The following is a 12500-nucleotide window of genomic DNA, read 5'->3' as shown; positions in this document are numbered from 1 at the left end:
CTCCCTCTCTCCATATCTCTCTCTCTCCCTCTCTCTCCCTCTCTCCATATCTCTCTCTCCCTCTCCCTCTCTCCATATCTCTCTCTCCCTCTCCCTCTCTCCATATCTCTCTCTCTCCCTCTCTCCATATCTCTCTCTCCCTCTCTCCATCTCTCTCTCTCCCTCTCTCTCTCTCTCACTCTCTCTCTCCAGCTCTCACTCTCTCTCTCTCCCTCTCCATCTCTCTCTGTCTCTCTCTCTCTCTCAAAAGAAAATGTTTTTGTGAATGTGTCCTGATCTCGAACACTTCTTAAGAGTCGTTGAGGATTGCGTTGACGTCAGTGTAGATTACAGATGTGCAACTTACCCACAATGCATTGCTGCACTCTGAAGCAGTTGAAGTGTAAACATCAGCAATAACATACTTCATAGTTTAAAAAGAAAGGTGGAGCTAAAAAACAAGTTAAAAACAATCATTCAATCACAAACTTCATCATATGACATCATCACAATAACCTGGGAGCTACACTGACTTTTCTTTATATCATTAGTTGGTGTTTGTGATCAGACGGCACTCACGTCTCTGCAACTTCACACCAAACTGCTTCAAAATGCCTCGCTTTCCTCCCACAGACAGCTCTCTGACCTTCATGTTGGTTTATCCTTTTTAACAACAAATGTAGTCTTCACAGGTGAACCTGAAGACTCAAGCCAAGAGTAGATGTTCAGAGCTGTTTATTGTTTAAACCATCAATCCAACAGGACACACCTGGATAACAGGGAACACCTGTCAGTCACATGGTCCAATACTTTTGCTCGCCTACAATAAATAACAAAGTCAAGCTGTGCAAAAGAGTGCTGACGTAATGGTTTCATTCATGAATATTATCTTGTATCCAGCTTGTAAATAAATTATTTATTGATGCATGTTCAAGGAGGAGCTGATTAGAGGGCGTGTTCAGGGAGGAGCTTATGGGAGGGGGTGTTCAGGGAGGAGCTGAGCTGATTAGTGGGCGGAGTTATTGTGATTATAAATTTTGAAACTTTTAAACTTTATAAATTAATGTTAATAATTCCTTACATTTATATAGCGCTTTTCTAGACACTCAGAGTGCTTTACATAGTATTTGGGGGGGGGGGGGGGGGGGGGGGGGTTAGTGAGACCTCCTCAACCACCACTAGTGTGTCTCCTCCACCTGGAGGACCTGACGGCAGCCGTAGTGCTCCAGAACTCCCACCACACCCCAGCTGTGCGTGGAGAGGAGAGAGGGATGAAGCCAGTTCTTTAAAAGAATATCTGTTGCTTTAATGAAATGAAGTCTTTCTCTCATCCTGCACTTAGAGGAAATGATTCTTGAGTTGTTTTTTTGTGATATTTGATTTCTCAGTGTGAGAACATCACTTCCATCACAATCTCACAGCTTCAGTGAGATGATGAAAGGAGCTGCAGATGGACTCTGAGCTTTGAAGTGAAAAAGCTGTGAGAGACGAGACGAGACGAGACACGGGGAGACGAGAGTTCATGCTCCGGTCCGACTCCAGAAAATTCACAATTCGCTCATCTCAAGCACTGAGCACATCCTGATTATTATTATTATTATTATTATTATTATTATTATTATTATTATTATTATCGTTGTTGTTGTTGTTGTTGTTGTTGTCGTTCTTGCAGGACAGGGTGTTCATAAGTATATTAACAGGTCACACAGAGTTCGATTATATAAAAAACAGTAAAATTATTCTGATTAATATTTTGGGTTAATAAGTATTACAAAATAAATATATATGCAGTTAAAATTCCCTTTTCAGTTTTATTCTTTGAAATTTTACAAAATCAGAAAATAAACGTGTTTTGTAGAGTAAAAAATAAAAATGTATAACACCCATTTAAATTTCCAAAGATTATAATTATACTTATTCATTCACTTAAATCTCTCATTCATTATGTTAATCAAGTTAATATTCTATCATAAATATTAGTCCAAAAAACCCCAAATGTTTTAGTGTAGTATTAGTTTGAGAATTAACACAACCGACCCTGTCCAGGGTCTGTACCTGTACCCCGCCTTGTGCCCCATGCTCCTGCGAGAGGCTGCAGTCCCCGCGAGCCTGAGAAGGATGAAGCGGGATAGAAGATGGACGGATGGATGGATTAACACAACCTAAAACAAAGCAAAATATATTCAAAATAAAATGAATGATTTAAAACTGTTATTATGCAGATTGTTCTTTAATAATATAATTCTGTAGTTGATTATTTAGATAGATATACTGACAGACAGATACATGTAAATAAATGCTAAAGTTGAATAAAAGTCAAACTTTTTGCGAGACAGATTTTCGAAGCGAAGGATTTTAGAGTTGTGTTACTCTGATGTCTGAACGAAAACATGATGTTGTGGTGTAACTGTAACGGTGATGTGTTGCCGTGGAAAAGAGGCACGGAACATTAACATCAAGGGCGTAACCATGGTATGGACATGGGGGGGGCAACGGACTCTGCGGGAGGATATACAAGTGAATGTAACGTTAACGGTCAAAAGCTGGACCTGACGTTAGCCAAGCCTACTTCCTGGGTGTGCAAATATCAACAATTAACTGACGTTCTTAAGAAGAAACCAAGCCATGGTGTGATGCTTCTACACTAAGCTAAGGTCACCTGCTATTTAGGGATCTAGTTACTGACTGTCTGAAAAAAAGCTCGTATGCTCTGCTGCACTTTTCTACGCTTGGCTCCTCTCTCCATTTCTTACAGACTGAGTCTAACATATATCACCCAACTTGCGTTGAGTTTGGGCGCAAGCAAGGGGGGACACACCTATTTTCCTTAACAAACGGAAATATGTTAAAAAGGAATAGACACGAATAAATAGAACAGAAGAAAAGACAGATCCGTTGGCCGGGTTCATTAAAGGGGGACATATAGAAAATATTTTCTACTGTATATTTGTTGGGACAGATTGGTATTTCCTCAACATTGGGGGGACATGACCCCCCCCCCCCCCCCCCCAAAGAATGCGTGGTTACGCCCATGATTAACATCAAACCTTGTGAAGCACGGTGGAGGTAGCGTCAATTCCTGATGCCGACGCCTCCACACTTCACTGCTACGGAATTAATACTGTAAAAAACTGTACTGAATGTTAACAGCAAAGCCTGGTTCTAGCCGTGAAGCATGGTGGTGGTAGCTTCAGGCATCAGGCATCAGGCTTTGGGGCTGATTTTCTGTTTGATAAATCATAACAAGGAATTTTCCAGGAGAAGTTCAGGAAAGATTTTAGAAGATGCAACTTCACAATGACCCAAAACACACGTAGTGCAGAAACCTACTCTAAATACACTCATACGCTCATAATGTTAAAACTGCTGCAAAGGAAATGATTCTGGCTTGAGGAGGCTCTCACGTCTCAGAATTCCAAGTTAGATGGATCAGAAATCTGATGTTTTTCCGAGTCGGATTTCCCAGTCTGCTGAGTTCCGAATACTAGGACGAGGAGGAAGTGGCGCGGGCAAGTGGATGAGAGTGTGTAGTAAACACTATTGGAACACCTCCCGTCCTGTCATTGGGTGGGTTTTAGGACCCAGCAGCAGCGTGAGTGTGGGCTTCTGATGTACTCTCACTCTGTCCATGTGGAGATGTTCAGATGTGAGTAAGGCTCTGAGAGGAACACCATCATCTCCTCAACCTCCACCCTGGATAAACACGCTCAAACCCTCACACACACCGTGGAGACAGACAGGCGTGTGTGCATATGTGTGTGTGAGTGTGTGTGAGTGTGTGTGAGTGTGTGTGTGAGGGAGCAAGAGAGACACTGAAAACGTTCATTTATTTAAACAAAAAGCTATTTGAGTAGTTACTGATGTGGATGGAGGAGCGGCGTGGGCCTGGTGGAGAAATTCTCCTGTTTTTATGGCTGAAGTTGTGATGAAGTGAAGATGTGGATTAAAACCGGAGAACTCTGGGATCCGTGTAGGTGAGTGTGTGTGTGTGTGTGTGTGTGTGTGTGTGTGTGTGTGTGTGTATCATACCTGACTCACAATTACTAAATATAAACAAAACAAGCAATTAGACACAGAACACTGATCAGAGGTTCCTCGAGGGTTCTTCGGAGTGTTCATGGTTCCACTTGGAACATTTTCAGGTTTTTTTTTCTCAAACACATCAACAAATTTGTTGTTGTTTACATCAGAAATAGTCGCATCGTAAATCTGCTTCAATCAGCATGAAGTGAATTAACACAGAATCAACACCTGAAATCCTGAATCAATACCGACCCTGTGGAAATAATACCTCACATGTAGAAGGAATGAACACGGAATTAACCCGCAAAACACCTGGAGAGCGTAATTAACACCTGGAATGCAGAATGAATACCTACAGTGTGAATATGAATCCTAAAATATCAAAAGAACGCACACCTACAGCACTGAATTACGACCTGAAGCAGAGTATTAACACCAGTGCATTGCTTATTAACGGTGTATTCATGACTCTGTTAAATAAACCCCTCGAATGTCGACTCGACACCGGCAGTGTTTCAGTACGTCCTACAGTGCTCAGTTCACTCCTGAAATATCGAGACACTTACAGTGGTGTTGAATTAAAACCTACTTTATGTATAAAATGTAAGATTTTAGGTGTTTAAATGAAAACTCTGAACACCAAATGAACAGCTAATACGCCGATTTAACCCCCGAAGTGTAGAAGTAACACGCAACACGCTACGTTAACACCTGTACTGAGGAATTCAAATAATTCATTAAACATCTAAACTGCTGAAATGACACCTGTAGTGGGGTTAATAGCGAAAAACAATCGTCAGCATATTCAGTGCGTAATTAACACCTTGAAAGCTCCACTGATTTAAATCTTCCAGATCTGTGTGAAATGAAAATCCCAGGAATAAGCCGAGTGCTTCGGATACAGAACCGAGGTGTTCACTGATGGTGGGAAATTGTGTGTGGAGTTTTTCATGGGCTCTGTTTCGTGTGATTAAATGTCCTGAAATCAGATGAAGTGATGTTTATTGAAATATGATTAGAAATCAGCACAGTGTTGTAGTGTTTCAATCAGTGTTGAAGAATGTGTTGTACTGGGGGATTGTGTTGTGTGTGTATGAGGTGTGTATCGGTGTCTGGTGTACAGTAAACACTCCGACTGGAGAGTTGGTCAGTTCTACAGTACGCTTTAGTATTTAATATGAGTGTGAAGGCAGGTGAAATCCTCGGCGTGGCTGCTGCCTCATTAACACCGTTTACTGTCGAGTGTTTACTGACGCGGAATGCAGCCAAGTTTAATGAGATGCGAGATCTCAGGAATAAAGTGAACATCTGCTAGTGATGCGATGCGGGTGTGTGCTAAAATGTTGTATGTTTAGGTGTGCGTGTGTGTGTGCGTGCGTGCATGCATGCGTATGTGTGTGTGTGTGTGGCTGTGCGTGCATGTGTGGGTGTGTGTGCGTGTGCGTGTGTGTTTAGGGTCACTGCAGTTCATCTGATATGCAAATCATCAAGTCACAAATGACATCATGCATTAATTAGCATATTTATGAAATAATTTGCATATCAGAACAGATCTTACACATAATTTAAAACACATTGTCAAATGTGTAAGACAGCATCATATTTTAATGACCAGCACACCATAGTGCATTATGGGTATTCTGTGTTATGGGCACTAATCTACTGCAGTGCATGATGGGATACGTTTTTCTCCTTTTATTCCTTGTAGATGAACAGTGAACAGGTTTACTATCAATTGTAAGAGTGGCCACGCCCAGGCACATAGACCACGCCTCTTACACTGGTACTGACAGGCTTAAAGACCACACCTGTTAAAGCAGATGATCCGTGTACCCGTTGGCCCTACTGAAGGAGGCGTGGCCTCTATGGCTATCAGTAACAGTGTAAAGGGTGTGGTCATCTGGGTCTGGGCGTGGCTTCTTGTTCAATAAACGTAAAAAAATTTTGGTGGTTGAAATTAAACTGTTTAGAGATTCCTGAAACAAACACACACATACACACATACACACACACATGCGTGCGCACACACACACACACACACACACACACACACACACACACACACACGCACACGCACACACACGCATGTGCGATCGTATACTGAGATTTTTGTGTTGTCTCTGAAGGACACTTATAGCATTCACTACACTCCAAATAAAGAATAAATGTTGTTTGTAATTTAATTTGTCAGAGAAACAGGAGTCACTGAAGGCGCTGAGGTTTCCATTAAGGTTTATAAAATATGCAATGTGACTGGACCGGACTGAAGTGTATAAATAGCCTGTGTGGATTATAGAGAAGCTTGTGTTGCCTTCATCGCTCGCGTAAACACACACACGTAACATTCTCATGTAGAGCTGAAATAAAGACGAATGTCCTGTGTGTATGGAGGTGTGTTTGTGTTCCTGTGTGTTTGTGTTCCTTACTCACAGTCACAACCAATTTAAAACATTCCACAGAAAAATGTCTCAAACTCTCGCACTGCCAGCTTCATTATCTAACAATAAAGTTTTAAGAATATTTTTACTAGAGAGAATAAAATCATAGGTACAGATATAAAATAAACACACACACACACACACTTACATAAACATATACACACACATATAAACTGTATACTGTATACACACATACACATCGCTGTCTAAGTGACAGGGAAGGAGGCGTGGCCTCTGTGTCTAAGTGACAATGAAGGAGGCGTCGCCTCTGTGTCTAAGTGACAGAGAAGGAGGAGTGGCCTCTGTGTCTAAGTGACAGCAAAGGAGGTGTGGCCTCGGTGTCTAAGTGACAGAGAAGGAGGAGTGGCCTACTACTTCTCAAAAACCTAGTGAACAAAAACAGCAACCTGTTAACGTTCTACAACGTAACTGTAATGTTAAGGACCTTCACTGTTATAGTTCAGCAGATGTCCAGCAGGGGGCAGTGCTGTGTTAGTGTTAGCCCGACACATTAGCATACTTTTGCATATTGAAAGTTTAAATATAGATGGAAATGAATGAAATAGCTACACATGCTTCTAATCTGTTATATAACTGAGTTTAAAAGTGAAGATGTTTTAACACAAAATACAAATACAATAATGCGAATTTTATATTCATTTAGTAGGAATTTATATCATTAGCTCCACTCACACTCTTTCCCTTCTCTTTCCTTTTTTCTCCTTTTATTCCTCATAGATGAACGATCTCACAGGAAACAACGGCTAGCAAGGAATCTGAACTCAAGGCTACAACGTCTTTAAAGAGAATTATTTAAAGGACTCGCAGTGGCATTGAGCAGCACAGTCGGACCATCTGACGAGGAAAAACTCGTTTTTTTTCAACTTTTCAAAAAAAAAAGATTCTTTTTACAATCCATTTCTAATATTTATCAGCAGATTTGAGACAAAGTTTGGACATTTGCTCCCTCTGTTGCTGCACATCACACACGCTTATAAGACAGAAAATAACTCGAGTAAAAAGCAAGAAGTGAATTATGTAAAGACTTCTCCCTGATGATTCGCGCATGCTAGCATACCATATTCAGTGCTGTTCTCGGATCATATAATGACTTACGCGTGCATGTTATATTTTTTTTCTGACGGCTAACTCTATATTTTGCAGCCGTATTTAGCAATACAGTTCACTCTGCTAATGAATGTAAAGTAAATATTTACAAAATTATGAACCGGTTAAATCGGCACTAGCGCTAGCATGCTGCCTTCACAAACCTAAACATCCTAAAGCCAAGCCTCGTATCGGATTCTGTGTTTTATTCCCGTTGTTGTTATCCGCTGTAAATGATTTAGCAGCCATGCAGCTAGCGTTAGCGTTAGCATTGCAGGCGTGTTGGGTGTGTATTAGCCGTGCAATACAGCACTCCCCGGCCTCCTGGGGGCACTACGACATCTGCAAATCACAACTTTACACAGATGATGGACTCATGTGGCATTACATGGCGTGCCAGCCAGAATCCACCGACATGACCAAATACGTAAAAGTGAATCTGGAGCCGGAGAACATCACGTGTGGAGAACCGCCCGAGATCTACTGCGCTCTGGTCAGTGCACTGTCTGTATAGCTGTCTATACAACGTATCTAACCATGTGTTCAAGTCATCCATCTGTCCCTCAGTCTACCTGTCTGTCTTTCTGTCAGTAACACATTAAATGAAGGTATGGTGTACTTTACACCTGTTAGCACGTTTACCGTGTGACAATGACATCATCAGTCACTTTAGAGAGAAATCGTGAGTGTTTTAAATACTGAAGCCTGGTTTAATGAATAAATCCTGAATAAATGGTGAAATGAAGACTCACATGTGAGTGTGACGCTGTCGTAGAGACTCAGTGTTCCATCTCTCACTCTTCACAAGCTTTTTATATCTGCAGAGTGACAGGAAATAAATAAAATAACTGAAAATACTGAGAGATTAAACTGAAAATAAATCTTTCAGCATGTCACAAGATTTCATTCACGAGGTCTATCAATATACCTGTCTGTCTCTCTGTCTGTCTGTCTGTCTCTCTGTCTGTCTGTCTGTTTGTCTGTCTCTCTGTCTGTCTGTCTGTCTCTCTGTCTCTCTGTTTGTCTCTCTGTCTGTCTATCTGTCTGTCTGTCTGTCTCTCTGTCTATATCTCTGTTGTCTCTCTGTCTGTCTGTCTCCCTGTCTGTCTGTCTGTCGGTATCTCTATCTGTCTCTCTGTCTGTCTGTCAGTCTGTCTGTCTCTGTATTCCACAGTAAACATCTGCTGTTCGTTACAATTAGATATTTTTATAGACAAAAGAGGGAGTATGAATAATAAATAATATAACTAATAATTTATCATTTGTAAACAGTTATTTCTTTTTTTATTCTTCATGATCACTTTGTTTATCGCTGTGGTTTACTGTTGTGTTACTTTTCAATATGTATCACCTCTCACATTCATTTATCACCTGAACCCAGTGTGGAAACACACACACACACACACACACACACAGACACACACACACACACACACACACACACACACACACACACACACACAGACGCTAACAGAGAAGATGGAGTGTGAGAGAGGTTTAGTGCAGGAGGGAGGTAACCTTTATTTTATTTTTAGCTGTGGAATTGAGACGAAGAGCAAAAACATGTTATTATTCTTTTCTCTGAGTTCAGGTTCACCTTTACAACTGCAGAGTGATACATCACTGTGACAATACATCAGAGTGATAGATCGGAGTGATTTGAGTGTGATAGGTCGGAGTGATACGTTAGAGTGATACGAGAGTGATAGGTCGGAGTGATACGAGAGTGATAGGTCGGAGTGATAGGTCGGAGTGATACGTTAGAGTGATACGAGAGTGATAGGTCGGAGTGATAGGTCGGAGTGATACATTAGAGTGATATGAGAGTGATAGGTCGGAGTGATACGAGAGTGATAGGTCGGAGTGATAGGTCGGAGTGATACGTTAGAGTGATATGAGAGTGATAGGTCAGAGTGATAGGTCGGAGTGATACGTTAGAGTGATACGAGAGTGATAGGTCGGAGTGGTAGGTCGGAGTGATACGAGAGTGATAGGTCGGAGTGATAGGTCGGAGTGATACATTAGAGTGATAGAGTGATAGGTCGGAGTGATACGAGAGTGATAGGTCGGAGTGATAGGTCGGAGTGATACGTTAGAGTGATACGAGAGTGATAGGTCGGAGTGGTAGGTCGGAGTGATACGAGAGTGATAGGTCGGAGTGATAGGTCGGAGTGATACATTAGAGTGATAGAGTGATAGGTCGGAGTGATACGAGAGTGATAGGTCGGAGTGATAGGTCGGAGTGATACGTTAGAGTGATATGAGAGTGATAGGTCGGAGTGATACGAGAGTGATAGGTCGGAGTGATACGAGAGTGATAGGTCGGAGTGATACGTTAGAGTGATATGAGAGTGATAGGTCGGAGTGATAGGTCGGAGTGATATCACACTCATATTGTCACAGAGGAAATAATGGAAAGAAATGGAAAAGAGAAAAAATATTTGAAGGTCATTGATGGATTTTCAGCTTTCAGTAAATCCGGACTGGGAATAAAATCTGCATCTTACTGGATTTTCTTCTCTCCAGTTTGAGTTTGAGCAGAAAGTGAGAGTGTGGATTAGTGTAATTCTTTCTTCTGAACTCTGTCCAGAAGGATGAAGGCGCAGGAGAAGAAGAACAGATTAACACATGAGCAGGATGAAGGAGTGAAACTCATGGAATCCAGCGCTCACATTACCATTTCCTCATCTCCACTTCCTGTCTCATGGCTTCATTACGCTGTTGTGCACGTGTACCTGACGGAGCGTGACGAAATGCAGAGACCTCCGTCTGCGCTGGATCAAGTGCTATTCTCTGTGCTGCTGAACTAAGAGCGTGGAAGCCATTTTCTTCCAAAGCTGTGATTAGTGTGAGCATCACAGCCAGGGCTACCCATGCAGTGAGAAGTCTCCACACACAGGGCCCTCTGCACGCCAGCATCGTGCTGGTTCTGCCTCCGTCACTGGGTGCTCATGGAGGTCCACGTCTCTGCTGGTCAGCGGCACGTCCAGGCTTTTTGAATTTGTAAATAAGTTTGGGAAAAGTCTGGTGTGTCATTTCTCCCGTTAAAGTCCATCACAACTTCGCGACAGCGTCCCGATCCAGATGTTCTTTTGTCAAAAAAAAAAAAGAAATGCAGGTGATTTTAATAACCTGAAGAATGTGGAGCTGAAAATCCACTTAAGCAGCCGCGTAACCCGACTCTGAATACCAGCAACTTTCCCACGTGAACACTGACGCAACCTTCAGACTGAAGTTGCAGAATCTGAATACGATACTCTGGGACAAACTACACAACTCCGACCTAGCTTAGGACGTGTTTATTTGTTTGTTTGTTTGTTTTGCTGTCATTATGCAGTTGAGCGTGGCAGCTCCAGTAAATTGGTCTGAAGGCAATAGAAACACAGCTGATTTGCGTCTACACAGAATAAATGAGTCTGTACAGCACGTGCCGTCGTTTTCCTCTGGGTTCCTGGTTTCAGTGTGACATGTCCACCTTGTTGTGAGTTTTTCTGACCTCCTTTTTATGATTATTTTGGACTGATTTCAATTTCTAAATAGAGAAATCTCATCTTAATGTCAGTGGAGTGTGAGGCTGAGGATGAATAACACTGACATTAAGCACAGACTGGTCGGGGGAACACTAATCACACAGCTGGACTCTTTATTAAGAATAGTTCTTCCTTAACCACGAGCCAAATAAAGCAGCACGTATTTATTAAAGATAATTATTAGATGATGTAAGAAAGATCTACACAAGGAATGTATGTACAGATTCGAATTTATCGTAAAAGTTCTTCAGTAACACTGAAAGAAATATAATTATATAATAATAATATAATTTTGTATAAAATACACAGCTGTTGTCCTAAAAGCATCAAACTGAACAAAGTTTCAAACAAACAAATCACTAAAACGAGTCACGGTGAATCAAATTAACTGGATCTTTTTTTTATTTTTTAGGGACTTTAAAACAAACGAATCACTGAAACGAGTCACAGTGAATCAAATGAACTGAATCTTTTCTTTATATTTTAGGGACTTAAAACAAATGAATATACTAAAGTGAGTTTTAATGGCAGTTCAAATGAATCAAAACCAGAAAGCTGGATTCAAAGAATTGATTCACTAAAGTGAGTCTTAATGGTGACTCAAATAACTCAAAGATCAGATCACTTTACAAAGCAGTTTGAAGGAAGTGAATCAGTCAAACGAGTCGTTACGGCAAAATAAACGAATCACAAATCGTACAATCGTCTGATTCGCTTAACCGAGCAGTTTGAAAGAATCGTATCTCTAATGCGATTCACCATTAAACTCGTCGGTAGGTTTTTAATTCAGTCTGATTCTTTCCTCCCGTTAATTACTGGCAAAATATTTAATCTGCATTCATCAGCTAGTTGATGGTTGTGCTGTTAGGATCAATACGGCAATCAGGAAATGAAAAAAAAACAACAACACACAATTAAAAACATAATGGATTCTAAATATGTTTAAGGATAAAACATTTCACAGCAAAATGTTCTGTACAGATAAACCCTGTGATTAAACCTCAGTGTGGGGAGATGTTTGGTTCAGAAGAAACGCTAATGAGAAGAAGACACTCTCGATCACTACAGTGTCGATAACACAACACTCACACACACTCACACACACTCACACACACTCACACACACCAGCGTGGATCTCAGAGCAGATCAGAGATGAATGCTGTTAGGAAACGCGTAGAGTCTTTTCACCGGAGCTGACGTTAATCACAACCACGACGAGTCGCTTCACTCGAAATGAACGACTCGGTGGCGTGTGTTTACTATTTCTGTCATGTTGTTGTGCTCCATGATGAGATCATATCAAAATTAAGGAACTTATTTTGCCATTCAGGATCACGAGAGAACCGAGTTATGAAGCAGCACAGCTAAAGAAAACATTCAAATGTGTAGGATTTATTTATTTATTTATTTGATTAGTGTTTAT

The 12500-nt window shown here is 41.2% G+C and overlaps 1 protein-coding gene across 1 annotated transcript in view; it reads left to right on the top strand.

The window, feature by feature from the left end:
- The first annotated feature begins 3403 nt into the window (after positions 1 to 3403).
- The window catches only part of LOC108280315 (netrin-G1), a 30196-nt gene continuing 21099 nt past the window's right edge, over positions 3404 to 12500 (top strand). The window contains exons 1-3 of the mRNA XM_053673508.1: positions 3404 to 3546; positions 3916 to 3999; positions 7845 to 8040. Of these exons, the coding sequence (XP_053529483.1) occupies positions 3404 to 3546; positions 3916 to 3999; positions 7845 to 8040 (423 nt within the window). The remainder of the gene's footprint in view (positions 3547 to 3915; positions 4000 to 7844; positions 8041 to 12500) is intronic.

This window comes from Ictalurus punctatus, chromosome 20, assembly GCF_001660625.3.
Source record: "Ictalurus punctatus breed USDA103 chromosome 20, Coco_2.0, whole genome shotgun sequence".
Lineage (NCBI taxonomy): Eukaryota > Metazoa > Chordata > Actinopteri > Siluriformes > Ictaluridae > Ictalurus > Ictalurus punctatus.
Note: the sequence above shows the minus strand (reverse complement) of the source record. Positions and strands in the feature narration are given on the sequence as shown.